This window comes from Leuresthes tenuis, unplaced genomic scaffold (assembly GCF_036924035.1).
Source record: "Leuresthes tenuis unplaced genomic scaffold, fLeuTen1.0.hap1 SCAF_21, whole genome shotgun sequence".
In the NCBI taxonomy this organism is placed as follows: domain Eukaryota; kingdom Metazoa; phylum Chordata; class Actinopteri; order Atheriniformes; family Atherinopsidae; genus Leuresthes; species Leuresthes tenuis.
The window spans coordinates 28,159,704-28,187,652 of NW_027325375.1; the positions used below are offsets into that span (position 1 = coordinate 28,159,704).

The following is a 27,949-nucleotide window of genomic DNA, read 5'->3' on the forward strand; positions in this document are numbered from 1 at the left end:
CAACCACTCGTCTGCTCTCAGGAAGTACTGTATGCATATTAATATGGATGCGAATGCACGGTGAGGGTGCCCTGTGCCTGAGACTACGCAGCGCGTTGATGTCTGCGCATTTTTGTTTTGACGTTTCTGTTTTTTTCTGTTTATGCCTGAACCAGAAGCATGGCTCTTTGTCGGTGGTCGCCGCGGAGCCTCGGATGGCGTTTGCGGAGGACCTTTTTGTAACGTCGTATTCAATAGCATCATGATTTTCAGTCACATCCCACACCGGCCAGTCTACGCCGAGGCTCGGTAGTACAGTACGCTGTTTATCATAAAAATGGAAGACCTTTCACGTCAAGAAAAGGCGTCAGTCCGGTGATGTGCGTCTGAATATCTGATTTTTTATCTCCACGTCAATTGACACATCTGGGAACGGATTTTTTCCCCTCCCTTCTGTCTGCCAAGACAGCTGTGTCATCAACAACCAGCGTGGTTTTGTTGTTGTCTGATTTTTACGAGTCTGGGTAACTGGATAGGGCTGTCGGCTTAGTCTCCCTCTGCGCCAGACAGGCAATACAGTGACCAAGGTATGTATCACACCTTCATTAGACTATAAGGCCTATGTTTTGCTCCATAAATCACCGCATGAGTTGCTTGCATCATCTCGCCGATATAGCCAGCTGTCAGAGTCCAAATGCGCCGTCTGTCTAATTAGCAGGGGAAAATCTAATGCTGTACTGCGGAGGGACGTCGGGCCTAATGGCATTTTACGCGTAAATTTCACGGAATCCAGGGCTGACAGCGAGCTGTTGTGTGTTCGCAAGCCAAATTATTCAACCTTGAGGACCCACGGCACTTGTCAGTGAATATACGACCCGTATTTCCAGCCCAAAACACAAATGAAGTGTAAAGACATGCCATTATCGCCGCGCAGCAAAACCCACAGTCCGTATTTTAAGTTCAGTCGTGACGAGCTCTTATCAATATTTCACCCAAAAACAAGCCACCACCATCAGCTAACACGAGATCCAGTTGCATGCACGGTGTTTTTAAAGAAAATCAAATACCCACAACAAAGCAGTGACAGCGGGGTCAGTATTAGAAGCCTTAATGGCAAATGGCCACGATGGAAACATCTGCATGTTTACGAATCATAAGAGTGAGTCTATAAATGCAGGAGCGCTGTGTTTGTATGTAGGCTATGTGAGTCTGGGCGGTATTTCTGCGATTGTGAAAATATGGTTGACGTGTGTGTGAGAGAGTGTGTGTGTGCGTGCGCGCAGCCAGGTGAGGATGTGTTGGCGCGTGTTTGAGGTGCGGGAAAGGCAGGTGTCTGGATGAAGGGAACCACATCGTTACATTTTTTTCTCGATGGAAAAGCCATTTGGTGATTGATCCTCGATCAGCTGCCGCAATATCACACCTTAGACCCTTTGTAAGACGCTTTAAAAGTGTAAGTTTAGAATTGAACGTGGAGTAAAGCTAGTCAGCACCGTTTTTTTTATCCCCCATTTTTACCGGGCGTGACAGCCACTCAAAATGAGCATCACACTTACCGGGAGATTTCGGCTTCTATTCAGGCCCCACCACAACAAAAAGAAGAGGATAATGGTGAAAACAGTTGTCATTGGACTGCCAGAATGATAACATTCAATGCAGCTGTTTAATAGCTAGCAACTTTTAGCTGACTGACTGATTTTTCTTGCAAAATAACAAGAAGAGAAATCAAATAAGTCTGCTTGAGTTAAAAAAAAATATAAACATCTTTTTTATGACAAATGCAAGCAGCCACGTGAGTTACAAGGCAGTCTGCCACAATTTAAATATAGTGGTGATTAAAATGGACACTGCAGTGCCTTTAAGAATAACACAAACCTGCAGTTTGAATGTAGAAACAATATGATGATTTATATTTCATGATTGAGCACCAGCATGCTGGTTGCTGGAATATCTGCATGAAACTGACACTGACATTAAATCACACTTGACCTTGGAGCTGCATATGACAAAAGTCTCCCCATACACGCCTTTAAATCTTTCTTAAGCTAACAGATGCACATGAGCAGGATCTGCCTCTTTGTGCAGTTTGGTTTAAACACCACAGAGCAGGGAGGCTGAGAGCAGCTGTGACTTTGGGGTCATTGAGTGCAGGCTGTGAGCTACACACACTGTGCAGTGTGTCTTCAGTGCAGTGAAAAAAAACGGCGCTCGCACCACCTGTCATTGTCGGTTGTGCTCACCTGGTGATCCTAAAATTCACTCCAGAAATGTGATTAAATCAGGGGACAGTGTCACAGCTCAGTCAGTTTGCACCACGGCGTCTGTTTCATTCAAGCCCTTGAGTCCTGAAAGGATTTGTGCCACAAAAAAGAGGATCACAGCCACTGAAATACATGAATAACCCAGACTTTGACAGAGAGTAAATTAAATTGAACGAAGTTGTTATGCTCTAATCAAAATAACACAAATAAACTCACCAGTGTGTTCGGTAAGGAATAAAGGATTGTCCCTATATTTGAATCTGTCTCTGTGAGGTGGATGATTCATTTTCTGTTGCGGACATTGTGGATCATGTCTCATTCCCAAAAAAAATAAATAAATAAACATCTGGTATGCTATTTGAAAAACAAAAGCTTGATCCAGAGAGATGAGGGACATATAAGGACCACAGCGAGTGAGGAAACTGATGGATGTGAGACAGACTTGGCAGATGCTGACATTTTAAGCTCATTTCTCTGGTCGAGTGGATCCCCCCTGTCTGGATGAGCATTAATGGATTTTTATTTTCCTGAAACAACCAAACTGATTGTTTGCTTTAATTTTGAGCAGCGGCAGAGCAGTAGGTGAGTAAAAGCAACTCAAACGTCTACTTCTGGCCAGTGGTGTAGGCATTTCAAAATCCATACAGCAGCAGCTCTGATCAGCTGGTTTTAGTTTGCATTGTTTTGGGTTTTTTTTTTTAAAGGGAGAGCACATGCTTCCTCCATCTGTGGTTTCACCATCTTGATTCTCTCAGCTCTGCTGGAGAGATGTGGCATCAGAAATGACGAAGGAAGGGTGTTTCTGCTGCAGCATGTGAGCAATGTGAGTGACTGCAGTCAGTGAGAAAAATAAGGATTAATAAGAAACTCCTCCTCTGTTTTTGTGAATATTCAGTTTCCATCAGGCCAGTGATGGATTAAATTTCACCCATTTATCTCCCATCCTTCTGCTTAACTTTCACACAGTTGTGATTTAACATCTAAATGATGAAGGAGCTAAGAGGATTAGTGGAATAATTGATCTAATGATTGTTAACCATAATCAGCAAAAATGTTGATATTGGAATCCTTGTGTTCAAGGAAATTTTGGGAAATGAAACTACACTTTTTCATCTTCCAGCCTCTTATATGCAGGGGCCATCTACCTCTGTCAGTCACATATAACTTGGTTCTGGACTTAAGTTCAGACGATTTCAAACCACCCTTCCTCCAAGAGACTTTCAAGGCTTTGAGATTTTTAGGATCATCTTTGCAGCATAACTTTACTTCACAAAACTTTTCATTTCTTTTTCTTAAAGGAAAACTGTAATCCAACCATTTTATGCTGTTTTCACAGCCTTGGAAAATTATAGAAAGATAGACAGATGAAAATGAATTATCACAACTGGAACAAAAGAGGCTACAATGAAATTTTCTGTATTTTAGTCCCTTCTGAGTGTGCATATCCCATAATGCACCTCAATTGAAAGTTTTTTCCCCTGTTTGTAAACCAGACTTTGAAGTTTCTAACAAAATGAGAATAGTATGGCAAGTGGCAAGGATCAGGCCCAAACAGATTGTGACCATCTTAACTTTTAGCATTTGTTGACTTCAGAGAGCGCTTGAAAACATGTTACATGCATGAAATGGTTTATTTTTTCAGCCAGATGTTCGCCGACATAATATCTGATCTGATCCCTGCTCTTTATCCTCAGAGGTTGAATATGATGAAAGTATCATGGTTTCCTGCACATCTTTACACAAAATGAAACAGTGACATCACACTTACAAAACCTCAAAATGGTCACAATTTAGATGATTAAGGTAATTGAAAGAAATAGCACAAGTCAGCAGCTGGTTTTGCGTACATTGTAAAATATTTCAATCAGACATTTGATGAATAGAAAATGTACTTAAAGCAGGGAGTTAAACATATGGAGAAGCATCTTTTAGTTTTTATGGCCCTCGCTTATGGAACAGCCTGAAGACCTGAAGGCAGCTGGGGGTGTTGATTTTTTAAAAGAAAGCTTAACAATGACCTTTTTAGTTAAGCTTGTAATTGAATATCTTTTAGTTTTGATCGTTATTCACAGTCAATATTTTACTTACATTTATTTCCTTCTTAGTCTCTTATGTTAAAACTAGTTTTTATCATTTTCTGTATGTTTTACCAATTTAATTATTAATTACTTATTGAATGCATCTATATTTTTGTACTATTAATGAATTTGTTTTAATATTTAACTCATGTCTTTTATATTCCATTCTCATGGTGATTTTTATTTTTTTATCTTATCCATTTTTATTCAAACTTCCAGTGTTCTTGTTTCCTCAATTCTGTCAATGAGGGTTAAGACATCATTTTGTGTAGATTTGTGTGCACGTGTGTGTGCATGTGTGTGTACGTCTATGTGGGACTTGTATGCTGGGGAATTAGATGGTAAAGTGGCGTTTTTCTATTTTGTTTTATTTGTTTTTTATTTTATATTTTATTAGCTATGTAAAACACTTTGTGTTGCATCTTTTTTTGTATGAAAAGGGCTTTAGAAATATTGATTGTTTGACATAGTTTATCACCATCTAGTATCCAAAGACTGTCTATGTCAGTTTTCGTAACATTTGCATGATGACTTACGGCGATATGTATGTTTACTGATATGCACATATCTTCTTAAAGACTAAATCATCTGAATTGATCGAGGCTATAGTGAATCAAACATTCATTCGTCACCAATCAGCCATCTCACTGAGACGTGCGTTTGTTGATTGTGACCAAACTTTATGGATGACCCTATCGTTCAGACTGGGTAATCAATATAGCCGATTACTATGATATAAATGCATTAGTTGTGCCCAGCAGAGTTTAAGCACAACATGCTTTATTTCACTGATCACTTCCAAACATGTGTTTTTGATTTCAGGTTGACTTTTCAAAGCATTTAGCGAAATTTTCAAAATTGTTGTATTTTGTAATTGGCTTGTAAAATTTGACATATTGAAATTTGCTTAATAACTTAAAACTGAATCTTTAGACTTCATAGATGCCTCCAGTAGTTTCTGTTGAAGAAATAGAACTAGAAGTTTTTTTTTAGAAAAAGCCCAGTTTGAAGTAAATTAATATTCTGAAAGAATTTCAAACTACTTGTAAAGTAAGTAAACTTGAGCTATATGATTTCAGCACCATCTATCGGTGTAGTACCTCAAGTTTAGGGTTTTGGGTAGTCAGAGGTGTTCAAGGCTAGGTCATGAAGTTTTGTGTTTCTATATCAATGCAAGAGAAGAAAATATATACCGTATTTTTCGGACCATAAGGCGCACTTAAAATCCTTTAATTTTCTCAAAAATCGACAGTGCGCCTTAAAATGCGATGCAACTAATGTATGAATTCTGGTTGTGCTTTCTGACCTAGAACCGATTTTATGTGGTACACGGCACTCAAAAATCTGTCAAAATGTTTTAGCACGGCCTTGATAAGCTACGAAGCTGCACTGCTTGATGGATTGAGCATTACAGCCACCGTAGTCACGAGCCTCGCGGAGTAATACGATTTGTGCTTCAACATTAAGGTGAAGCTGCCTCAAAAATTTAATGCGCCTTATAGCCCGATGCGCTTTATGTATGGAAATAGACCCATTAGCAGTCAATCATTGATAATGCGATTTATAATCCGGTATAATTCTATTAACAACACTACTGCCACTAATAATGATCATATTGATCATAATAATAGTGATAATGATAAGCATCATCATGATCAGCAGAGAAGCAATATTTTCTCACACATGACATTTTTTCTGGTTCAAAACACCAAACTCTCTGTTTCATGAGGATTAGATCCACTTTTTCATTAACTTAAGCCAATCACAGTTCGTCATGAATAGGTCTAAAGGTAAAGGTTCTCTTGTGGCTTCCTGATTAAAGGGCATGCCATTTACAAGCCATGTCTTGGGTACAAATTCTTCCTCAGACATTGTTCGATGTCTGCCTCCTTTGTCTTCTGTCTTTACTGGCACTTTACTCATGGACTGTTCAGTAATAGTGAAACTAAAACTAAACTAAATCTCATTAAACTTCTTCAGCCGTGTCCTCAATAGACAACATGAAGGCAGACATACTGGCCACTCCACTCTCTCTTTAATTCTTCTTTTTTCTTTTTTTTTCATCTATGATGCACTTGATGCTCTGAAGAACAGAAAATCGTAGTAATTTTAAATGGACAGACAGCCCCTGTGCCCACTTAGGAAAGAGGAGGAGGAGGAGACTCTGTTTTCTTTACAAATGACCACTGACTCAGTCCTGAGGGTCAGCTCCCTCTGTTGCCACATTGCTGGATGCAATGACCCCCCCTCCCCCCATTAAAAGCTCATACATGTCTGTCTCTTGTCTGAGTGGACTCTTACTTGGACGTATATGGCCAAATTAACCAATGATATTTGAGTTAAAAGCTCCTTTTAAATGATTTCTTTCTGCATTGTAAGCGCGTTACAGCATCCCGTTTTCACTGCAGTGTGTAGTCAAGAGTAATGATGTGTGGTAATGATTTCCTTGAGGCAACTCATCTTTGTTCATTTTCCTTCTGTTTTCTTCTCATTAAACCTTTCAGAGTCATTTGCATGGTACCATGCAAAATAAATAAACTTAGGCACCAGCAGTCACTCCCCTCTTGTTGGCACAGAAGGTCTCAGTGCCAACCCATGTTGATCACCACCTGCTTACTACTTATATGCTGGTATTCTGGACAGAAAACAAAATCATTTACTTAAGAATGCGTGTGTGCTTTTCATGACTTGTCTCAAGAAGCCTATAGCAAAGTCATTTTAGAGTCATTATGTGGTAACAGTAAATGGCTTGATTTGAAATTACAGGAGAGGCACATTGGCACACAAAATGTCCCAGATTGTTATGTTAATGTGCCTCCTCTCAACAATGTGCTACATGTATGCTAAAACCTTGAGAAGACCTTGCATATTGTTCTCTAAAGCGTTAGGAGGCTGTAACATGTTCATGGCATTTGGTGTATGTTGTAAACATGAAAAAATGTTCCACAAACATGGCCGCCCTAACATTTCACTCAATAAATATGGGTCTGAAACTGAGCATAATGGTCTTAGGAGTGTCGTATGGAGATAATTTATGGTCTGCAGTGTTGCTAAAGGTCACAAAAGACCAGCAAAAACTCAAGACGGCAGGAACACTGTGTGAAATAGGCGACTGCACCGAGTGACTTCAGAAATGCAAATCTGAATCGTAGCATAACTTAAGTAGCTTTTTAAATGTCAGAGCAATCTTGCTTTTCTCTGAAAGGAACCCCAGATTCTTGGCTTTTTGTCAGCAAAAGACACTCAAACTCACTGTTTCCAGACTCAAGCATTTAATAAACAATATCTAAAAGTCATTGGACCTTTAAAAAGTTTCAGTATTTGGGAAATTAAGTTGCTAATCTGTTCCAGACAGTTAGAAATGTTTCTTTTATGTACACAGTTGTCCAATTTTACAGTGCTGCTTTATTAATGCGTAGAGAGCAACGCGTTGTTAGATTAAAAGATTTTTACTGTTGCAGCTAATATGTAAGAAGTTAAACTTCTTTCTATCATGTCTCTGATAATAACTATATGTTTCCATCTGTTATAAAAGTAAAGTGTAAGTAAACCCTGTCTGCATCAGGCTGTTGTGTGTAATCTGCACTCACCAACCATTTGCCCCTGTTAGTACCTTTTTTATTTATTTGCTATCAGTGCATTGAACTGTAAGAATGACAAGAAAAGGAATTGCCCAAGTGAGACCTTGAACTGAAAACCTGTCAGTCACACCTGTGGGGCCAATAAACCTCCACCTTTCACTACTTATCTTGCATGTCAGCATGTAGCACAGAGCCTTTAGATGCTCTTAGACTTTTTGCTTGATTAACAGACTTTCAAAAGTACCTGATGTGATTTTATGCGCACATACAAGTCTTTTGAAATGGAAGTTATTTGGTTTCATTCTTTTAATATGTTTTAAAAATCTATTCAAACTGAGTTACCACCATGCTGGTGAACACTGTGGGGTGCAAATAATGGAGCCATAAGGGAAATAATCTGTTTGTATTGAGATGAATGAGTGGGAGAGCAGCGTGTGGGCATGTGTGTACTTATCCAGAGCAACCTACGCCATTACTCACTAACTGAGGGATTTTGAGCACAAGTGTAGGTTGATTCAAACGTTGGAAGACCACTTGTGGCCTACCTGGCTTTGGTTATCACACCAACGCTACTGGTTCATTTGTCAATCAAAAGATAAGCAGCTCATCAAATGCAGCAGCAGGTGCATTTTTGAGTTGTTGAATATCATATTCTTCAGCATCTATCACTCATCATTCCTCTGTAATCAAAGCTTTCTAACGTACATCTTGTTTTGTTTTGCTTATGTGAACTTTGGGAGGATGTGAGTCAAGCCTACATTGAACTGCTGTGAGCTAAATCATATGTTGAGCGTACAGTGATGTTCAGCTGGTCCCTGTTTTGCTTCAGGCTATTGGACTTCGCTTAATTGTTGCTGAATAGTTTATGAGGTTTGTCATGTTGGGGCAGGGACTGCTTTCAGACCTGCGGGCTGTTATGTTTTGGACCTCTTAAAGGTAAATAAAAAAAAAATGTGTATCATGTGAGTTGAAAAAAAAATACAGTTTAAGCCTTTCATCCCTTCCTTAATAATGCATCATCAGTTTTATCTGCCTGGACTGATTCATGATCTGTAAGATCAAAGATCTGTAAATGTCTAAGCTAAGATTTTAAACTGAACATTTCTCAGAGGTAGGCAGTAAACGTCGCAGGGTATTCCACATCTAAAAGAAGAAGTCAGATTTTGGTCAAGAGAAGGATGCTGGCTCAGTGAAGCATGTGCAGCTGCAGAGTGGAGCTCTTCCCCTCATGCACAAACGTGAGCATTAAGGAGTTTTTCCGTCCTGCTCTATTCCCTGCAGCATCATATACCTCACAGTCTATACCTCAAACAAAACAGAGACCAGTCATTCCACATCATGTAATCTCTTTATTTGCTTATTTTTAATCTTGATGAGACTCCTAGCAATGTTGCATGTTGTCGTCATACCACATCTAGACAGTGTTCATGCTGCACACATACTGAGCGTCCTGACACGTGGCTTCCTTCCAGTTTCACTGTTCAGCCTTTATTACTTCTCCTTGTGTTGCTCTGCACGTTATTCCCAGGGAGAAGCCTGCCATTCTGCTATGAATGCCTCTTTTCTCTGTGACATGATGAACAACATATAGCGAATGAAAAGCTGTCCAATGTTCCAGAAAGGCTTGTGAATCTGTAGGTTGCTAAGTACTTGTGTATGCTAAGTGCAGTAGGTCACCTTGGTTACTGCAGATTCCAGCAGAAGATGATGAAGGCAAGGGCAAACCAAGGTGGGAAATGGAGATCAGGAGGTCACTGAAACTGCTGCCTCTCTTTCACCTGACAAATAGATTACGGCTGTGTTATCTTCTTATTTTTCTGTGTTTTGAATTGAATTGTACATTTAATGGGATGTAGATTCTGCTCTAGTCATGATCCACACTTTGTGCAGGTGTTGACACACACACAAACGCTTGAAATAATAAGTGTGTGGTTGAGATAAACACAAAGCATCTCTGAAAGCGTGTTGTGGCTCTGGCCTGTGCCCTGGTTACATGCCGGATATGCAGGATCAGGAAAAGCTTTTTGTATGTATTTTTGGTGGCAGTCCATGAAAGATTTAGCAGTCACTCAATTTGTACAACGCTCAACATTAGAATCCAAAGAGCGTGTGTATAGTTGAGCATAGATGGGTCTTTGTGTTTCTTATCTTGTTAAAAAACAACAGTACAATGACAAAACCAGATTAGATTTTTTAATTAAAATAAGAATTATGAAAGAACAGCTCTTAAGTATTTATTTATTTTTTATTTATCTTATTTTCCTGGCACCCTTGGCCTGGAATGATTGCCACTTCCTCCTCTAATTCCTGTCCATTCTCATCAGTCACCTGATATCTCATGACACAATACAAAATTATAGAGGACTTGAGTGATGGTCCTGTAGCAAAAAGATTCATACCCTGAAGAGAAAATGATTAGCTGATCATAACGTCATATCAAACATTTTGACCAGATCTAGGCGAGAGGAAATTATACTTATTGACTCAAGCTTATATAAGTATATAAGTAAAAGCAGTATGTCATGCTTGAACTGTTTAATTGCCCATAGGTCAACTACACAGAGTGTAAAAACCTTTGTTTATGGGGCAGATGCATCTCCAGGTTTGTCTGAGCAGAAGTAAAGTTCTTCGTGGTGCAGATGTAATATTACTGTGACTGTCAAAGAGCTGCAAACTATTGGTTCGTTGACAGAAAGGGATTTTTACAAACTTTAGTTTTAATTTTAAATGTCAAATGAATGATAAATTTTAGCCTTGCTAGAATTAATTTGTTATGTGTTGAATGTGACATTGCTCTCTTATTCAGATATGATAAAGGTGGATATCCTGTCTACATCAGACCAGTTCTGGTGAAGTTGATTTCATGCAATAGAGAATAAATTATCCCACTGACCAAATGTTTAGAACAGCATTTCTCATCACAAGTTGAGCTTCTGTACACAGAAAGTGTGAGAAATCTGGCCATTGATATTTTACAAGCGGGTTTGAACTGGCAAAAGGCAATGTTAACTTTTGTATAATTAACCCTTTGTTATGCTGTCACACACCAGTTTCTCTATTTGAATAACAGAGACCATTTTGTTCCACTGAATTATAGGATTTCCATTCATCCATCCATTTTCTATACCCGCTTAATCCAACTCAGGGTCACGGGGGTGCTGGAGCCTATCCCAGCTGTCATTGGGCGAGACGCAGTGATCAACCTGGACAGGTCGCCAGTCCATCACAGAGACAAACAGCCATGCACGCTCACACACTCATAGGGACAATTTAGAGTCACCAGTTAACCTAACATGCATGTTTTTTTATGGTGGGCGGAAGCAGGAGTACCTGGAGAGAACCCACGTATTCACGGGGAGAACATGCTGGGATTCAAACCAGGAACCCTCTTGCTGTGAGGGTGAACCACCACACCACCGTGCAGCCCGTTATAAGAGTTTGAAAATGAAAAACATTTTTCAAAGAAAGAACATTTTCTTCCAGCCCTCTCTCACAGGTGTCATGCACCAGCCGTGGCTCACAGCAAAATGTGAAATAGTGATGAAAACTTAATCTCATGGTTTGTGTTCACACAAAAATAACTCCACAGAAGAACACAGCATCCCCTTATTTTGTGAAACTGTAAAATGATCGTTGCATCACATTTAAGAGATGACAAAGTCTACATTTAGAGGTTGGAGGTGTTGGGGGATGAAACTCTTCATATGAATTTCAAGCTAAACAACTGAGTTTGAATCCTATTCCAGCCACCGGTGTTTTTAGGCAACTTTTTTGTTGCTTTTACACATTACAAACTACTTGATTTAGGTTTGACAATACAATATAATTGGTTAAGATTGAGAATTAAAAACTGCTTGTTTAAGGTTGGGTTTGGATTATTTCATTTTTAATTTCATGGCTCGCTTTAAAACAGATGATCTGATAAAGTATCTCATCAAAATATTTTTCTTCTTCTGAATCGCTGGTTGTTCTGCCACACAAACCATACAGCTCACTGACAATCATTACTATGAAAGTGGCGCTTAGTGCCACAAGAAAAAAACTTCAAAGTAAACTGAGAGTTTTCTATTTTGTGACTTTTTCACATTCATTGCGCTGCACTGATGCATACAAGCACTGATCAGGAGCCCCTGGCATCACATTACAGTGCACAGGTTGCAGCTTGATAAACCTCCATAGATGTTCCTCAGGTTCTCAAGTGCTCAAAAATGCTACCAGAAGTGTTGGCCTTATTTTGTGACACCAAGGGCTCCTGATCAAGTGTCTGCATGTGACAAGTTTCTGCTTCATGTGAGTGCTTGGAGGAGACTATCAAAACCATTCTAACAGCTAATTTAGCCTTGTGCAGAGGCTTTGAACGGGGACACAGCTAGTGTGATTCCATCTGCCTGGCAGCATCTCTAAATCATTACTGAATAAATGTGATATGACGTGTTAATATGTTTTCATTAGAGGTGCTGGTTGGCAGATTCTGTTTCCTGTGGACAGACCCAGGTTAGCGCTTTCTCTGTTTTATGCTTTGAGCAACGATAAGCTACGGTAGGTTAGCTGACCTCAGGAAGTTGTTTCATCTTTACCACATAGATGTTAGACTGACATTGAGAGTCTTCTAACTCTCATCAAAACCTATTAATGTTGCAATAACAGTGTAATTTGTTAGTAGTTTCACTCTATTAGAGAAAAGCTCAAAATGTGCAAAAGCGAAAAGCTCAAAATCGACTAATAATAATCCATAACCCATAAGACATTTTTACTGATACTAGTGTTTATGTCAGGTTGAGTTCACTAGGCTTTGTGTTGTAAATACATAAACAACAGTGGTTCATTTGATTTGGAAAAAGTAGACTTCAGAACGATGTAGCATTATGAGGAAATTAACCCTCTTCAACCGTATGTTCTCTGCTCTCGTCAACATTTAGAGTTACACGTTCCTCCTTCCTTGAGGAATGTTTGAGGAAGAGGAATAAAGCGAGCCAATGTCTGGGGACTTTGCCATCAAAAGGATGCATTCACTGACACAGAAGTATGTTTACAATAGCATCATAGGAACCTCAGATAGTCAGATAATGATTATTTTGTTTATAGTGTTTTCCTTTTTCTTTTCTTATTTCGCCTTTGAAGCAGATGATAGACTTCCGAGTCTTGACCTTTTTTATTCATGATTTTAAAACTCACTACACATTGTCAGTTTTTTCAGCACCAGATCAGGTTAATTTCTCATAAACTCGAGTAAACTGAAACCATTAAAAAAAATCTAGTAAAAGGCAACTCAAAACACTTTTGATCTAGACTATTTAATACATGTAAAAATTGAAGAGCAACCGGAAACAAGTGAGGATTTGTGACCAGGTGTGATCTGATGCGAGCTCTGTTTTAGTAATCTGTTGGTATTAGCAGCAAGTATAGGTATTTTCCAAATTTCAGTTGCAGATAAACACTTCCCTTCACTGCTCCCTTTGTGACTGTGATGAAATGAAATACCTGCCGAATAATTAGCACGTTTATTTCCTCCATCGAGATGTGCAGGTGGAATACAATCAAGGATTCCTAAAATAATTCACTAAAGCATTTAAAAAGCATTCCTAAAATGTGTTTTTGCATTTAATTGAGTGCATCAGTTAGAGTTAGTTTTCCACATGGAAAAAAAAAGAAAAGAGAAATGGATGTGAAAGCCTTTGTAAGATCCAGGTACTGTGTAGCTCAGGGCATCATGAACGTTGACAGTAAGGTGGTTGCTAATGGATACAGAGACTATCTCCATTTATGATACATGTGATGCTCAGATACTGAAATATCAGGTAGAAGTGAAGCCATAGTGAAGTTTAATCCAGGGATCATCATGTATGATGAGGTTGACGGCCTGCTTTGTGCATATTCAGTGGCTAAGGAAGAGATGCATGCTGACAGTGTTGCTAGGAGACCACACACAGCGACTAGTGTGAGCGGCTTGATTTCATCTCCCTCCCCCATTCTTGTAGTCTGGCTGCTTCTCAGTGTTCCTCTATTCTTTCTTTCTCATAATTTCCTCCATTTTCCCTGTCCTTCCCCTCCCATATTCCCTGTCCCAATATTCCCCTCCATCCTTCTATCTGCAGCACGTTTTCCGCATGATTATATTCATCTTCTTCCCGGGTTGATCTCTCACTGACTCGCTATTTGTCGGCTTTCCCCATTTTTCACCGTTCCCCTTCCCGTCTCTCTCCGGCTGCCTCCATCTCTCCTCTTATATGGCTGTGTGCGTTTCAAGCTGCTCATTCTTCTCCTGAATGCTTTGCTTCATCCTCATGCTCTGCTTCTCTCGTCCTCTCTCCCTGTTTGTTTCTCTGGTTGAACTGCAGTGCTATGGCTGAGGGGTCAAGATGCTGTACAGGGGTGGACAGAAATGGCTGTGACATTTGGGAGAAACCAAGCAAACTCAGGCATATATGTACACTGCCTGGCCCAAAAATACCCAAAAAGCTTTACACACTTATATTTGGTTGGATCACTTTTAGGTTTGATTATAGCACCCATTCTCTATTGCACCATTTATAAGAAAAGTCACAACAGCATCGTTGCACTCATTTTTCAGACCGCTGTGTAAAAGTGTTCTCCAGAAATTCTCACACTTTCTCAATGAGGTTAAGGTTTGGACTCATGTCTAAACATGTCTCATGGTCCTTGAGCAGCTTTTTCACAGTTTGAGCCCAAGGAATCCTAGCATTGTCATCTCCAAATATGCGCAGGTCATCGATAACGAAAATATCTATTGATAGCAAAACCTGGTCATTCTGTCTATTCAGGTAGTCAGTTCACCTCGGTTTTGGGCTCATAATGTTCCTGAACCTCGACCTGACCACTGAAGCACCCACAGATCATAACTCTGCCCCCATGTGCTTCTACAACACAAGGCATGATGGGGGCTGCACTTCATCTTGCACTCTTCTTACTCTGATGCTCCCATCACTCTTAAACAGCATAAATTTGGACTCATCAGACCACATGACCTGATTTATTTGCTCCAGAGTCCAATCTTTGCTGTTTTTCCTCCTTTTCAGTTAGCCTCACTTATAGGTTGTTTTCTTACAGCAGTCACGACGCTGAGATCTCTTTGCATTGTGCATTTGGAAATACTTTCAGTGTGAAACACTGCAGTCAGTTCTAATGAGGATTTGATTTGATTTGATTTCACCAAAGATTCATTTAATCATTTAAGATTTTTTCAGACCACATTCCTTCTTCAAGGAGGATGTTTCAACACTTTGTTTTCAGGTTTTAATGGTACTGCGTTTTCTTGATGCCAACCAATAATTTCACAGAGTAGCATCTTTTCCATCATCACAGGATGTCTTCCTACATGGTCGTTTAAGGAATGACAAGCCAACAGTTAAGCCTAGATAACATTGTACTGACTGAACCTCTTTAATTATTCCCAATGGGAGTTTTTTACCTATTTGTTTAATGAAATTTAAGTAAGATTTTGAACTGTCATTGAGTTTTAACACAGAATCCAGATTTATTTCCATCTTACCTTACCTACTGTCACATACTACATTTAAAAAAACTGATTGCACTCATTTTTGACTGATTTAAGTGAATAGATGCAAATCTTAAAATCTTATGAGAAAAGCTCAGTTTAGGAGCCAGCTGTGCAGAAAAAGGAAGCTGATAACTGCAGTACAATATGTCTGCCCTTTAAAACTAATTGCTCTTTGCAAAGACTGATTTTCTTATGTATGTGTAAAGGAAAAGAAATGTACCCAAAAAGGGCACAGGTTGGTATTTGTGGCACAAATTTCAAATCAAATTTTTGTTGATGTCTGCAAAACACAAAGAGAATATACCCCAACGTAATTAGATGTTTATTTTAAATATGCTTTGCACTCTTGACGAAGGCCAAGCGGATGCTATGATGTGTCACTTCACTCAGCAGTGTTACTGTCCCGCTCACAGCGAGGTGCAGCAACACTACTGGACCACTTGCTGTGATGGAGGCTGGAGGGCAGAGAGCCGCAGCACAAAGCCTCCCACGTGTGTTAAATCCAGTAACAGTGATAGATGGAAGGATTTTAGACAGCTGATACAGTAGATGTTCCATCAAAGTTAATTCTTAGACTGGACTGTATTAAAGGGAAACATCGACTCTTTACACTCAGATATTATCCCCCGTTATTTCTTCTTAGTAAACAGCAGTCAAATCAGATTCTGTGAACTTTTCAATCATTACTGTGTGTGTTACCCTGTGTTTAGCTACACAGAGGCTCTCAGTAAATGAATGAAGAGTCAGCAGCATTGCCTGCAGATTAAGTTTTTTTAATCATGGTTCCATCAACCCTCTGGTACTAATGAAGAATTCAAGCGACTCCTGACCCTGCAGATACTCCTGAAACATCTTTCTCCTGAAGCAACTTGCAATGCTCTGAATTTATTCAGTTTATAAAGGGACTCAAGGGACTGATCACAGCCAGCTCAAATGAGCGTACTGCATATTTGATGTGGAGTGTAAAAAAAATCTGTTTTGATAAGATGAACCTGTCTGTAGATAAAAGATATAAGCCTCCTGGTCCATTCAGCTGGGCTAATTGTATACCAACCCACAGTGTGTAATGTAGTAATTGCGGGCCTACCTCCTCAGCTGCCAGATCCTAGAAACCAAAATCAAAGCTCCACTTAACAAAAGCCCAACCCACAGTCGCAGCTCTCTAACCTAATTAACATTGAGTCAGCAAGCACGGCAGCGGCGGTCGAGGTTGTGGTCAGGGCTGTGGGATACAAGAATAGCAGTAGCCATGCTGACACACTGGATGACACACTGTGCCATGACAAAAGAATCACACACAGCTACACAGATCAGCATGCTGCCTGGCCCAGGTGACAGTGACTGCTGCTCCCACGTTGTATTTTCTGTCTTCATAGCAAGAGATGGTTGAGATGTTGTGTGAACAGTGAAAATGGTGTGCAGTTGGTGGTAAATGTTGCTTAAATTGTCCTGATGTTCTACAAAATCAGGAGAGCTTTTGCGCTGCTTTTATGTCATTTTGAAAATGGTTCTTGTTTCCTTTTTAATTCAAGTCTCATTCAACTGTATTCATATATAGTTTTACTATAGCGTGTTGTGAATATGCAGCTTTGATTTTAGAAAATATTTATGGAGGTGGAAAAACTAAACATTGTACCAAAGAAAGAAAACGGCCATATCAAGAAACAGATGCAGTTTTAGTGACCAAATATGCAACTCAACAAAATATACTGATATTAGGAGCATCAGTGTTAATACTTCAGTATTCCCCACCAGAACCCATTTAAACTCAGCTGACAGCTGTGCTTTTTTTAGCCAATTGTGTCGCTCACTCACATTCCCCAACATGAATACACAGTTGGACTCTGCCCTACAACAAGCCTGACTTCTCATGGGGGGAGCGTGAACAGGAAGCTGTGCATGCGCTACATATGACAAACCACATTACTGTCTGCTTAGCAGACAGGCTTAGATAGGCCATCCCAGGGCCTGCAGCCAAAGATGCTCTGCAGTTGAGTTACCATGCTTACTCTAACAGTCATAACTGGCTAATGAAAATATAAATACACTAGCGGTTGGGGTAAACAAAACAGCAAACTCCATAATCATGTATCACTGTCTCTCAGCTGTGATGGCTGCCTTGTGGAGTAATGGGCAGGATTGTTCAATATGACACAATATGTATCATAAACTAGGACTTGTAAAGTTTTGCCTGTGATTGGGTTTATTTGGATTTCATAGACTGTTTCCACATTACACGGTAAGCACTGTCGGTCTTGACAGTTGCATGCAGGCTGGGAAGCTGTTATGTGCTCTTTCAATGATGAATGTGCTCAGACATTGTTCTGGTTTCTTCTTGTTTAGAGGAGGGCTGCCACTGGCACGAGTCTGCTTTTTCTGAGTCTTCTTCAATACCATGAGCTCTGGCTCTGCCCAGGATGTGGCAGTCGAGCATTTCCTGCGTGACATAGAGAGGCGAAGCAAGCGGCTACACTGCGTTGTGATAGGCTGCGAGGCGGAGCGATCCCGCAGCGACATGAACCTGCTGTATCGTAAGAGCCGTTTGGACTGGAGGCAGCGAGACCAAGAGGGAAGTAAAAAGAGGTGAGTGGATCAGAGTACAGGAGCTCTACATACATGGGCTTACAGTAGGGCTCAGTTAGCTGGGAATATAAAACCTATTTGTCAGTGTGAATGATTATAATTTCATAATTTTAAGTCTTTATTCCAAGCACAGTTCATAAAGTCAGAAGGATTCACCTCAGAAGTCTCATAAATTTGCATAGAAGAATAGGAAGGTCACAATGAAGTTCACATGTTCAGTTGATAACATGAATAAATACAATGTCAGGGAGATAATCTGGGCCAAACCCATTGACAAAGAGACCTGAAAATTATTATTTTTGGAATAGATATATTGTTTTGTCTGTGCATAATACACTTAAAGTATAATGAGAGTACTTTTCTTCTTTGAGCAGACAAGAAGTGACACAGAAAACTTCATGTTTAATGAGGTTTAGTAGAATAGGCACTATTGTCACATTAAGAATTACAGGCCTTATAGCTCATGGTTCTTCTATACTTTTACAACCCTAATTTGGTGCCATATAGATAAAACTTGAATAAAAGGTTAAGCTAAATGTAAAAAAGACTGTAAAAATTGTTGAGCAATTTTGGAACAACGTTCCTCAATGTTAAAATGTGAAGACTTTGAATATTCCCTCATCTGTAGTACATAATATCATCAAAAGATTCTGAGGATCCACGGACATCTCTGTGCAAAAGGGACATGGCTGAAAATCAGTAATGGATGTCTGTTATCCTCAGGCTGCCAGGCAGAACAGCCATGGTTTTGTCATGGAAATCATTGCATGGCTTCAGGAAAAATTCCAGAAATCCTCGTCTGTGGAAAAAAGTACTATTCACTAATGCAGGTTAAAGCTCTATCATGCCAAGAAGAAGCCATACGTGAACATGTTCCAGATACGCTGCTATTTTCTCTGAGCCAAAGCTCTTTTAAAATGAAAAGCTGCTCTGTGGTCAGAACAATCTGAATTTAAAATTCTTTTTGTCCTCCAGACATCCAGCTTGTTATCAGCACTCAGTTAAAAAGCCTGTATCTCTGATGGTATATGGGGGGGTGCATCAGTGCCTATGGAACCAGAAACATCTAGAGAGGCACCATCAATGCTAAAGTAAACTGCATCTATTACAATTACTTCATAGTAGAAGAGTCTGTGAGCTGGACTTCCCTGCAATTCTGCCCGCCCAGACTTTTCATGAACTGAAACATTTGGCACATTAAGAAAACCCAGGCCTGTTGAGCAGCTAAAATCCTATATCGGACAACAATGGGACAACTTTCCTCTCCTAAAGGTTCATCAACCGGTCTCCTCAGTTCCGAGATATGTCTGAACCAAAGGAAGAGGGGATACTACACAGTGTTAAACATGGCACCGTCTCAACCTTTTAAAAAATGTGATGCTGTCATCAAGTTCAAGAAGAGCTATTATTTCACTTGAAATAAAGAAGTGTCTTCCTTTCAATGTTTGATATAATGAATGAAATATTAATTCAATGAGGTTTGTAAATGATTTTGCACAGCGTCCAGTATTTGGATTTGAGGTTCATTTATGATCTATAATGAGTATTTTTAGCGCTGTCTTAGTAGAACTGAGAGGCTGTTGTTAAACATGTATGTGTTCAGGACTCTGATTTCTTTACTGTTACAACCCTGTTAGCTGAGGATTTATCAGGTGCAGCTCCTTTTTCTGAGAGTCTTCTGGCAGTACTCCTCAACAATAAACCACCACACAGACTTACTGTAAATTATACTAAATGTAATAATGATGATTTCCTGTTGTATAAATATTTTTGTCAATTTCAGGTCAAATATGATGTAAATACATGCTGATAAACATGCGATCATCAATGCATCCAAGTAAATTGAAGCACCCAATGAAGGTGTCATTAACATACTGCCATCACACAAACATCAGTGTGCACATGACAGTGTTGTCTTAAAAAGACAAAACTGTGCATTGCAGTGAGTGAGTTAATGTGTATCTGAGAAAAGAGGTACCATTCAAATGTGACTCACCTCCAATTCACCTAATTTAACATTGTGTGCATGGCTAATTAGTAAGAGGAGGGTGAGCATGAAAGACGTCATTTCAGTTTGTTTCTAAGTTCCATCCAGTGCTTTCTGACTCACAGCAGTAATTAGAAGTACTTGTGCTGGTAGCAAAGATCAAACTCATGGCAGCATCAAGCAAGTGGAGGGGACAGCAAGTAGGACAGCGGGACACGATGAGTGATGAAAGCAGGGAGTCGAGCAGGGCCAGAGCAACAAGAGGCGGGAAGCAGGACGTGACTGGAGATGATTAGGAGCAGAGTAGGGTCGAGGATGAAACTGAAGAGGGACAGTAGGTGCTCACGGCAGGTGACTAGCTGGTGGGAATGAAGGAGAAAGGGTGTGGAGGGACAAAGTTAACAGTCTGAAGGGTAGACAGTTTCAGATCTTGGGGCCACAAGAGAGAATAATCATATTATAAAGCAGAGGCGGCTGTGGAGCTACAAAGTGGTAAATAGGTGAGTTTCAGTACGAGTTTTAAAAATAGAGTTGGTTTCTTATGGTGCTAATACAGGCAGACAGACTATTCCCAGTAGTGACAAATGGTGAACGAAAATCTTGCAGTCAGCTGAGGTTTTATTAAAGCATTATGATACACATTGTATATAACATTTATATACTCTATTAATGCAGTCATCAAATCCACAGATGAGAGGTTTTTTTTGTCTGAATATCTGAAACTTTTAAACTAACGGTGCAGTTTTATCATAAAAACGCAGTTTATTGCAACTGTCAGCCCATCCTCATGATCACTGGAAATAATAATTGACCACATGAATGAAAAGCCTTAAAGCTAAGCATTAAAACTGACAATGGCATGTATTATCTTGTAGTGGAAGTTTCAAGAAATTACTATCTATATAGTTAATCTCTGTGAAGATTGAGTCTTAAACAGCAGGCTCAGTTTGGTTGTAGGTTGCTTTAGGGGTATCTGTAACTGTTTGTCACATGCTACCAAACAATACTGCAATACAGTAGAGGAATCAGTAAGTTTTATTGCTGTGTGTTAAACCACCAGGCACTGACAGGGAAAAAATTACATCTGTTAAAAGCCACACTGGAGACAACCCATAACTGAAGGCAATCAATTAATGTGTCATGTATTGTGTCAAATACGTCAGTAAGCTCCAACAGAATGAGGACAGCTACTCGCTCCATGTCAGTGTTTAACCTTAGCACTTCATGAGAGATGACTTAAGCACTGATTTGCCCTCAAACCAGACTAATGTTCACAATAATAATATTTTCTAAAGCTCTGATTAAGCTGTTTAAACATTTTCAAACTTTGCCCCCACAAAGTAAATTAGAAATAGGACAGTTGATGCTACAGGCAGAATCATCTAAACTCGATTTCTTTTGTAAAAGCCTTTCCACTTCAGCTTTGGGGAATATCTTACACAATAAGGAGGTATTCAGGAGGTCTGTCCAAAGACTAATCTACCAAAGTTAGTCTACCAAAGATAGATTTTGGACCACAGTTACAATCACAAGTTTGAAATAATGTCTTCTACTTTTTAACTTCATTACTAGCCCAGCTAATACCAGCTCATAACTTTCCCTGATGTGGAGTTGTAAATTCCCTATTTGGACTCAATATTACTGCTCAATCATTTATGGAGGTTCAATTCTTTGTCTAGTACAGATTTTTATGGTGAGATATTGCAGTTCTGGCAGGCAGATTTTTTGTCACCCTCATTCAGAGTTCAGAAAAACAGTGTCTCAGTGTTTTCAGTCTTCATAGTAAATTAATCTAGCCAGCTGCTGGCTGTAGCTTAATGTTTAAGGAGCAGATATGAGTGCTATTGATCTTTTCATTCATCTATACTTTAAGTTCTGCAGATTACGGGCTCAATTTGAAGTTGCAAGAAAGAGAGAGTCCTGATAGTCTTTGAACAGCAAAGTCTTTGGTCTCATTTTGAGGCTGTTGGGAGTTTCTGCCCTTAGAAGAAATAAGAGAAAAACAGAGCTCTTCAAGCTGCTGGAAGGGAACCGCTCAGCGTCTGTTCTGAGCTAAATTTGGCCCTCTAGTATCTATGTGGATTGTGAGGAGTCACTCGTACATTTCTACAGGCAATCAAGGGCACAAACATACTTGTACTGATGCACTGCGTTGCTGTATTACACACATAAGCAAACATACATGTGCACGCTACCTCACACACGAGAACGAGAATAAGAGCCTCAGTGCTCTTTCAGTAGCCTCAGTGCTCCTTCTGCTGCTGTTTGCAATATTGAATACAAATTGTAAGCTCCAATTGTCTTCTTCTGTGCTTCACTGCCTCACAGGGATCGCAACTGTGCTGCATGACTTGTCATATGTTGCCATTATTTAGTATGATGAATCACTTATTCTTAGAATAATTGTGCTTTTGAGCTATGTAATTACACTCTGAAACTATTTCTTGCTGTCTTAAACAGACACAGATATGAGTATCTTTCTTGAATATAATTTTTAAATTTAAAACTTTTAAATCCATAGACGCCAACGCTTTCTCTCCTAAGTACAGTGGCTTCACAGTAGGCATGGCAATAATGACAATAACTGTAATGACACATGTTATGTTGCTATTGGTTTATTTAGCGTGGCATCCTCTGAAAAGGACACCACACAACTGCAGCACCTGTCTGTAAGGCAGAAAAGCAAGTTGAGGCTTGCCAGAAGCCATTTTGTGAGCCTTTGATAAGCTCAGCAGGGCATCAAACAACACTGTTTTATATTAGTAAGTTAAACCACTGACCTGACACTCGTATCTGAAACACAGATCAATATTCACAATGAATCAACAATAGTATTATTTAATTTGGGAATCTGGCATGTATTTATAATGCCAATCATAATGAATCTTTTGAAATGAGTTATTTTGCCTTTTGTAACTGCAAACGAAACCAGATACAATCATGCATAGATGGACTATTATAACAACTTATCCATGACAAATACCTGAAAAACATCTGTAATCAATGATGGCAGCTGAATAAAGATTAATACTACATACCCTACAAATATATCACAGATATTCAAGAGAAGGAAGGCAGCTAATCTACACTATGATTTGAAAACTGCTATATTTTGTATGATTTTCCTCTTTGTCAGTTTTATTTATTGTTGTGGGAGTCTGTGTCATTGATTATTTCAAAGACGAACTATCAAATACTAGAAACTCTGAACTGTTCCCATGGTAACAGATGAAATGCTTCAGGCGATCCAGGCTCAGAGTACAGATGTGCATTGAGAATGTAAACATATAAAGACAAAAGGGATTCCAGCAACAGTGTACACTTCTACTTTGGTTTAGACAAGGGAATTGATTTCCTAATTGAATGTGTTTGAGGCGTAAGCAGATGGAAAGGTACATGTTTACCAGGGTTTTCCTTTTGCAGCGAAATCCCTGCAGGCATTTCTTCATTGCTAAGAGAATTTTTGAAGACCAAAGAGAAAGTGAGGAAGGAGGGAGGTCAATGATAAAGGGTAGTACATGAATGTTTTCCCTTTACTTTGATTTCTTCATTATTCAATATTTTTCCTCCATCTACACCTTCTCAACCCCATTCTCATACTACAGCTCCGCCCAAAACGATCCTGCAGCAACCGTTGGAAAAGTAAGAGACTTGGCCTCTTTCCGACGGCACTTCCGGATGGGTTTCATGACCATGCCCGCCTCCCAGGACCTGTCCCCTCACACCTGTGCCTCTGCCATGGCGCCACGCTCTCAGTCCTGCCATGCTGTTGGTGCTGGGGATACAAGCCTTGAGAATGGGGATTACTCTGACACTCAGTCCCAACATGGTGGCCGCTGCCCTCCAGTAAAACCCAAACGCCATCCAAGTACTCGCCTCAGCTCCTCATCTGCTGACAGCAGAGGACCTCCAGAGACCCCACCACCCCCTCCCCCCACTCATTCACAGTCCAAACACTCAGAGAAGAAAAATGGTAAGAAATGCTTTTCGAGGGGCATTTTCTATGGAGAAAATGATCTCTGCTCTTAACATTACATTTGTCTTTTGCAGCCATGAAGAAGTCTGACTCGGGGGACATGGGGACAAAGAAGGTGCCTCCTTTAAAACCCAAGAGAAGTCCCAGCACCCAGCTTACCTTCGACCCTCTTCCTCCACGTGTGCCTCCTTCTGCCACATCCATGCCATTTCAGGCAGACTCTCAGATTCAAACAGGAGATGGGGAAGATGAGCCAGTGTATATAGAGATGGTGGGCCAAGTGTTCACCAGAGACAGCCAGACGGCCACTCCCCACCCTGTGACCCCTGTGGCCACCACACCAGACTCAGACTCAGACCAGAGTGAGGCAATATATGAAGAGATGAAATACCCACAGCATGAGAACAGAGAATCCCAGAGACACCCCCCTCCTAAACACGAGAAACTTAAATCCTCAAAACATTTTCATCACACCCCATCATCCTCCAGCAGCTCCTCTTCTCTGCCACGACCTTCCTCCTCTTCCCCATCCTATTCTAAACCTAAAGCTACTGTGTCAATCTCCCATTCCTCTCCTCTGCCTTCCTCAGCTTCCTCCACTCCTGTACCACAGGTCCTCTCCACCAGTCCCCACACGCCACGAGCTCCTACACCTTATCTGCTGCAAGGGAGTAAATCTGAGTCAGAGTCCAATACGAAGATCCCAGCTCCTTTCCCTAATCTTTTACAACATAGGCCCCCACTGCTTGCCTTTCCTCAGCCTGCAGCTGCCTCCAGCGGGGTTGGAGTGCAAAACAAGGCGTCTGCTTCTGCTAAGATGGGGACTCAAACATCCAGTGCAACAACTCAAGCCAGCACCTCTTCCTCAACTTCGTCTAATGTTCCTGTATCTCTGTCAGGGTCCAAGGAGTCATCAGGAGGAAGTGGAACGCTGCAGGACAAACACAGTAGAGAAGCTCAGTTAGGTCCTGCACCTGGACTAAGAGCTAGAAGTCACTCCACACCACTACCTCCCTCCTCCAAGTCCACATCCCCTTTCTCTCACCACCATCACCACCCTCATCATCGCCCCTCGCACTATCATCACTATCGCAAGCCAGACAGAGGAGACTCCCCCGCCCCAACTAAGAGCAGCTCTCAGACTTCAAACCACGCCACAGTGCAGACACAAACATCAAGTACAGGCAAGGAGGGTAAGTCCGTTAGCTTCCTCTTGAAGTCTGATAAAGGAGAGAGAGAAAAGGACAGAGACAAGGATAGGGACAGAGACCGAGACAGGGATAGGGATAGGGACAGGGACAGGGACAGGGACAGGGACAGGGACAGGGACAGGGACAGGGACAGGGACAGGGACAGGGACAGGGATAGGGACAGGGACAGGGATAGGGACAGGGATAGGGACAGGGATAGGGATAGGGATAGGGGTAGAGACAGGGACAGGGAGCGAGACAGAGACAAAGAGAAGGACAAGGAAAGAGATAGAGATAGAGACAGAGATAGGGATAAGGAAAGAGACAGAGATAGAGACAGAGAAAGGGATAGGGACAGGGATAGGGAAGGAGGGCCACAGTCCTTACCAATAGAAAGTGCTACAACCAGTAGCAGCCAAACGCCTCAAAGCAGCACCAGCTCAACTCCTACGCCATTATCGTCATCTCAGCGTCCTCATTCTCGCTCACATCTCCGCTCTCATAATCCTCATGGCCTGCCAGCATACAAGCCTCCCTCTTCAGACAGCCCCCTGCTCTGGACCTACCCTTCTGGTGGTTTCAGGAGACCACCAGCATATGAGAGCTTGAGAGGTAACTCTCAGACTCCATCTCTGCAACAGCCCTTGAGTCTAACTGGCGTGGGTGAGGGAGTGTCCAGGAGCAATGGAGGTTCTTCGTCGCTCCAATCAAAAGTTGGCTTCATGCCCTGGGACAGTAGTGCCAGTTTGGCTGCCGATGAGGGGTCTTACTGGCCTATGCAGAGAAAGCTCTCCTTCAGCCATGGGAGCAGAGAGACAGAGAGTAAGTTAAGTCATTTTAATTTCATTGTGAATGTACTGTATTTTAAAAGAAACAGGATAAAGCATTTAAAAGTGTCTTAAAATTGATACACTGTTTTTTTTCCCTCTTATTCAGAGGATGAAGGACGGGCCTGGAATGGCAGTGCTGATGCTCTGTTAAGGATGGATAAGGAAGATCTAGGGATGGGCTCTCGAGGAGGTCACTCAGGCATCCCAATTCACTTTAGCAGTGCCACCAGCAGGGCCCTGGGTCACAGTGAGTCCTTAGCGGGTGTTGATACCACCCAAGGATTCAGAGCTCTACCCAGAGCAGGGCTACCTCTTCCCTGCCAGACTTTTCCTGCCTGTCGAAATGGAGGTAAGCATACGCTTAGTGGCCATAATAGTTTTTTCAGTTTCTAATCACCACATCCTAATTAGAAAGGTCCTACAGCAGTGGATTTGTTGTGTGACTCTTGGATAGCTTATTGTTTTTTAGGCTTTGTTGGACATCAAATAAGAACCTAAAAAGTTGAATTCAAGAAGTGGGAATCCTTTCAGCGATTTAACTGTTGAGTTTATTTTTGACTGTGAAAATGTCCCTGCAAAAAATACAATCATGTTTAGGTCTGTTTTCCTTCAAGTGTGGATAACAATAATTGCTGAATAGTGGTTGGATTAGGATGAAATATCAATCATTCATAAATGTTGAAGCACGGTATAAGTAGATTAAAATATAATGAGCACTCACTGCACAGAAGCACTGCCTTAAATCTCAAGTGTAGTTGGATATACTCATTTCTGTGTTTTATATTCTACTGTTCTCATTAGCAAGCAAACATTGTGATGTTTGTTTTCTCACAGAAGTGGGGCGGCTGGGCCGCTCCTCCTCTGCTGCTGGGGTGAGGCAAGTGGGTGGAGGAGATGTCCAAAGACAGAGCAGTCTACCAGCACGTGAAGCCTTGAATCAGGTGAATATATAGTACCAGGCTTTGTAACTGCAAAGACTATACACTTCAAAGTGTAGTGTAGTTTGAAGTGAATATTAATAATGTTCTCGTAACTACTTCCCCCTTCTGCTGGAGACAGTGCTCCTTTAGATCTATTTATAGCTGGTAGATATAACCACTGATCTGAAAAAGGGTTCTTTCTTTAAGGGGAAAAAATGTGTATGACCTCTGCAAATAAGTAATCAGTAAATTAGACACTAATGTGGAAATGAGAAGATGCTGAACTGTATTTAGGAGGGATAAACTGCAGTCTTCTAGTAGCACATTTTGCCCAGTTTTTGGCTCCAAAGCAAGTGCTGACGCAGTCCGAGTGTGCTGCAGAGACCGTCTGCATGCGTCTGATTGACCCTCCCTTAAACTGTAACAGAAGGAGCAACACTGCATCCTAGTGGCTGTCCATCGGTTTTGTTCAGCATGTGCAAAGACGAGTATCATTACTGACTGTACTGCAGTGATAATACAGTTTTAAAATTGTATGGTATTTTATTATAAAGGTCTGCATAAATTCACTGACCTGACTATTTTCTACTTGCAGCTGCATGGTATGGCACCGCCTCAAGCGCCCTGCAGTCCTAGTGGTCCTAACGTGTCTCGGCAGCAGCAGCAGCTTCAGCTCCACCAGCAGCAGCTGCAGTTGAAGCAGCAGCTCCAGCAGCTTCAGCAACAGCACCACCTGCAGTTGCAGTTCCAACAACTCGCCCAGCTTGCACAGGGACAGACTCCTGTTAGTGGGGGTATCACCCCATCCGCCACGCAGACCCAGAGAGACGGCAAGCTGCTAGAAGTCATTGAGCGTAAACGCTGTCTGTGCAAGGAGATCAAGGCCCATAGACGCCCTGACAAAAGCCTGTGCAAACAGGACAGCATGCCCATTCTTCCTAGCTGGAGACGGACACCTGAACCTCGAAAGACTGGCACACCACCCTGCCAGAGGCCCCAGGCCGTTGTGTGGGACACAGCTATTTGAGGTGGAAAGACAAGCTAG

General features: G+C 41.0%; 1 protein-coding gene across 1 annotated transcript; it reads left to right on the forward strand.

Moving 5' to 3' along the window:
- The first annotated feature begins 54 nt into the window (after positions 1-54).
- Positions 55-27,938, forward strand: LOC140280423 (neuronal tyrosine-phosphorylated phosphoinositide-3-kinase adapter 1). Its single transcript, XM_072375764.1, has 7 exons — positions 55-566; positions 17,762-18,001; positions 23,594-23,961; positions 24,039-25,976; positions 26,091-26,333; positions 26,819-26,925; positions 27,500-27,938. The coding sequence occupies exons 2-7, from the start codon at positions 17,814-17,816 to the stop codon at positions 27,929-27,931; spliced, it is 3,276 nt and encodes a 1,091-aa protein (XP_072231865.1). The 5' UTR covers positions 55-566; positions 17,762-17,813; the 3' UTR covers positions 27,932-27,938.
- The last annotated feature ends 11 nt before the right edge of the window (positions 27,939-27,949 follow it).

Bases quoted from the DNA above. Each gene is read 5' to 3' on its own strand.
- LOC140280423 (XM_072375764.1), top strand. From the start codon at position 17,814: ATGAGCTCTGGCTCTGCCCAGGATGTGGCAGTCGAGCATTTCCTGCGT. The intron at 23,962-24,038 runs GTAAGAAATGCT...TGTCTTTTGCAG, and splicing joins ACACTCAGAGAAGAAAAATG to CCATGAAGAAGTCTGACTCG. The intron at 26,334-26,818 runs GTAAGCATACGC...GTTTTCTCACAG, and splicing joins TCCTGCCTGTCGAAATGGAG to AAGTGGGGCGGCTGGGCCGC.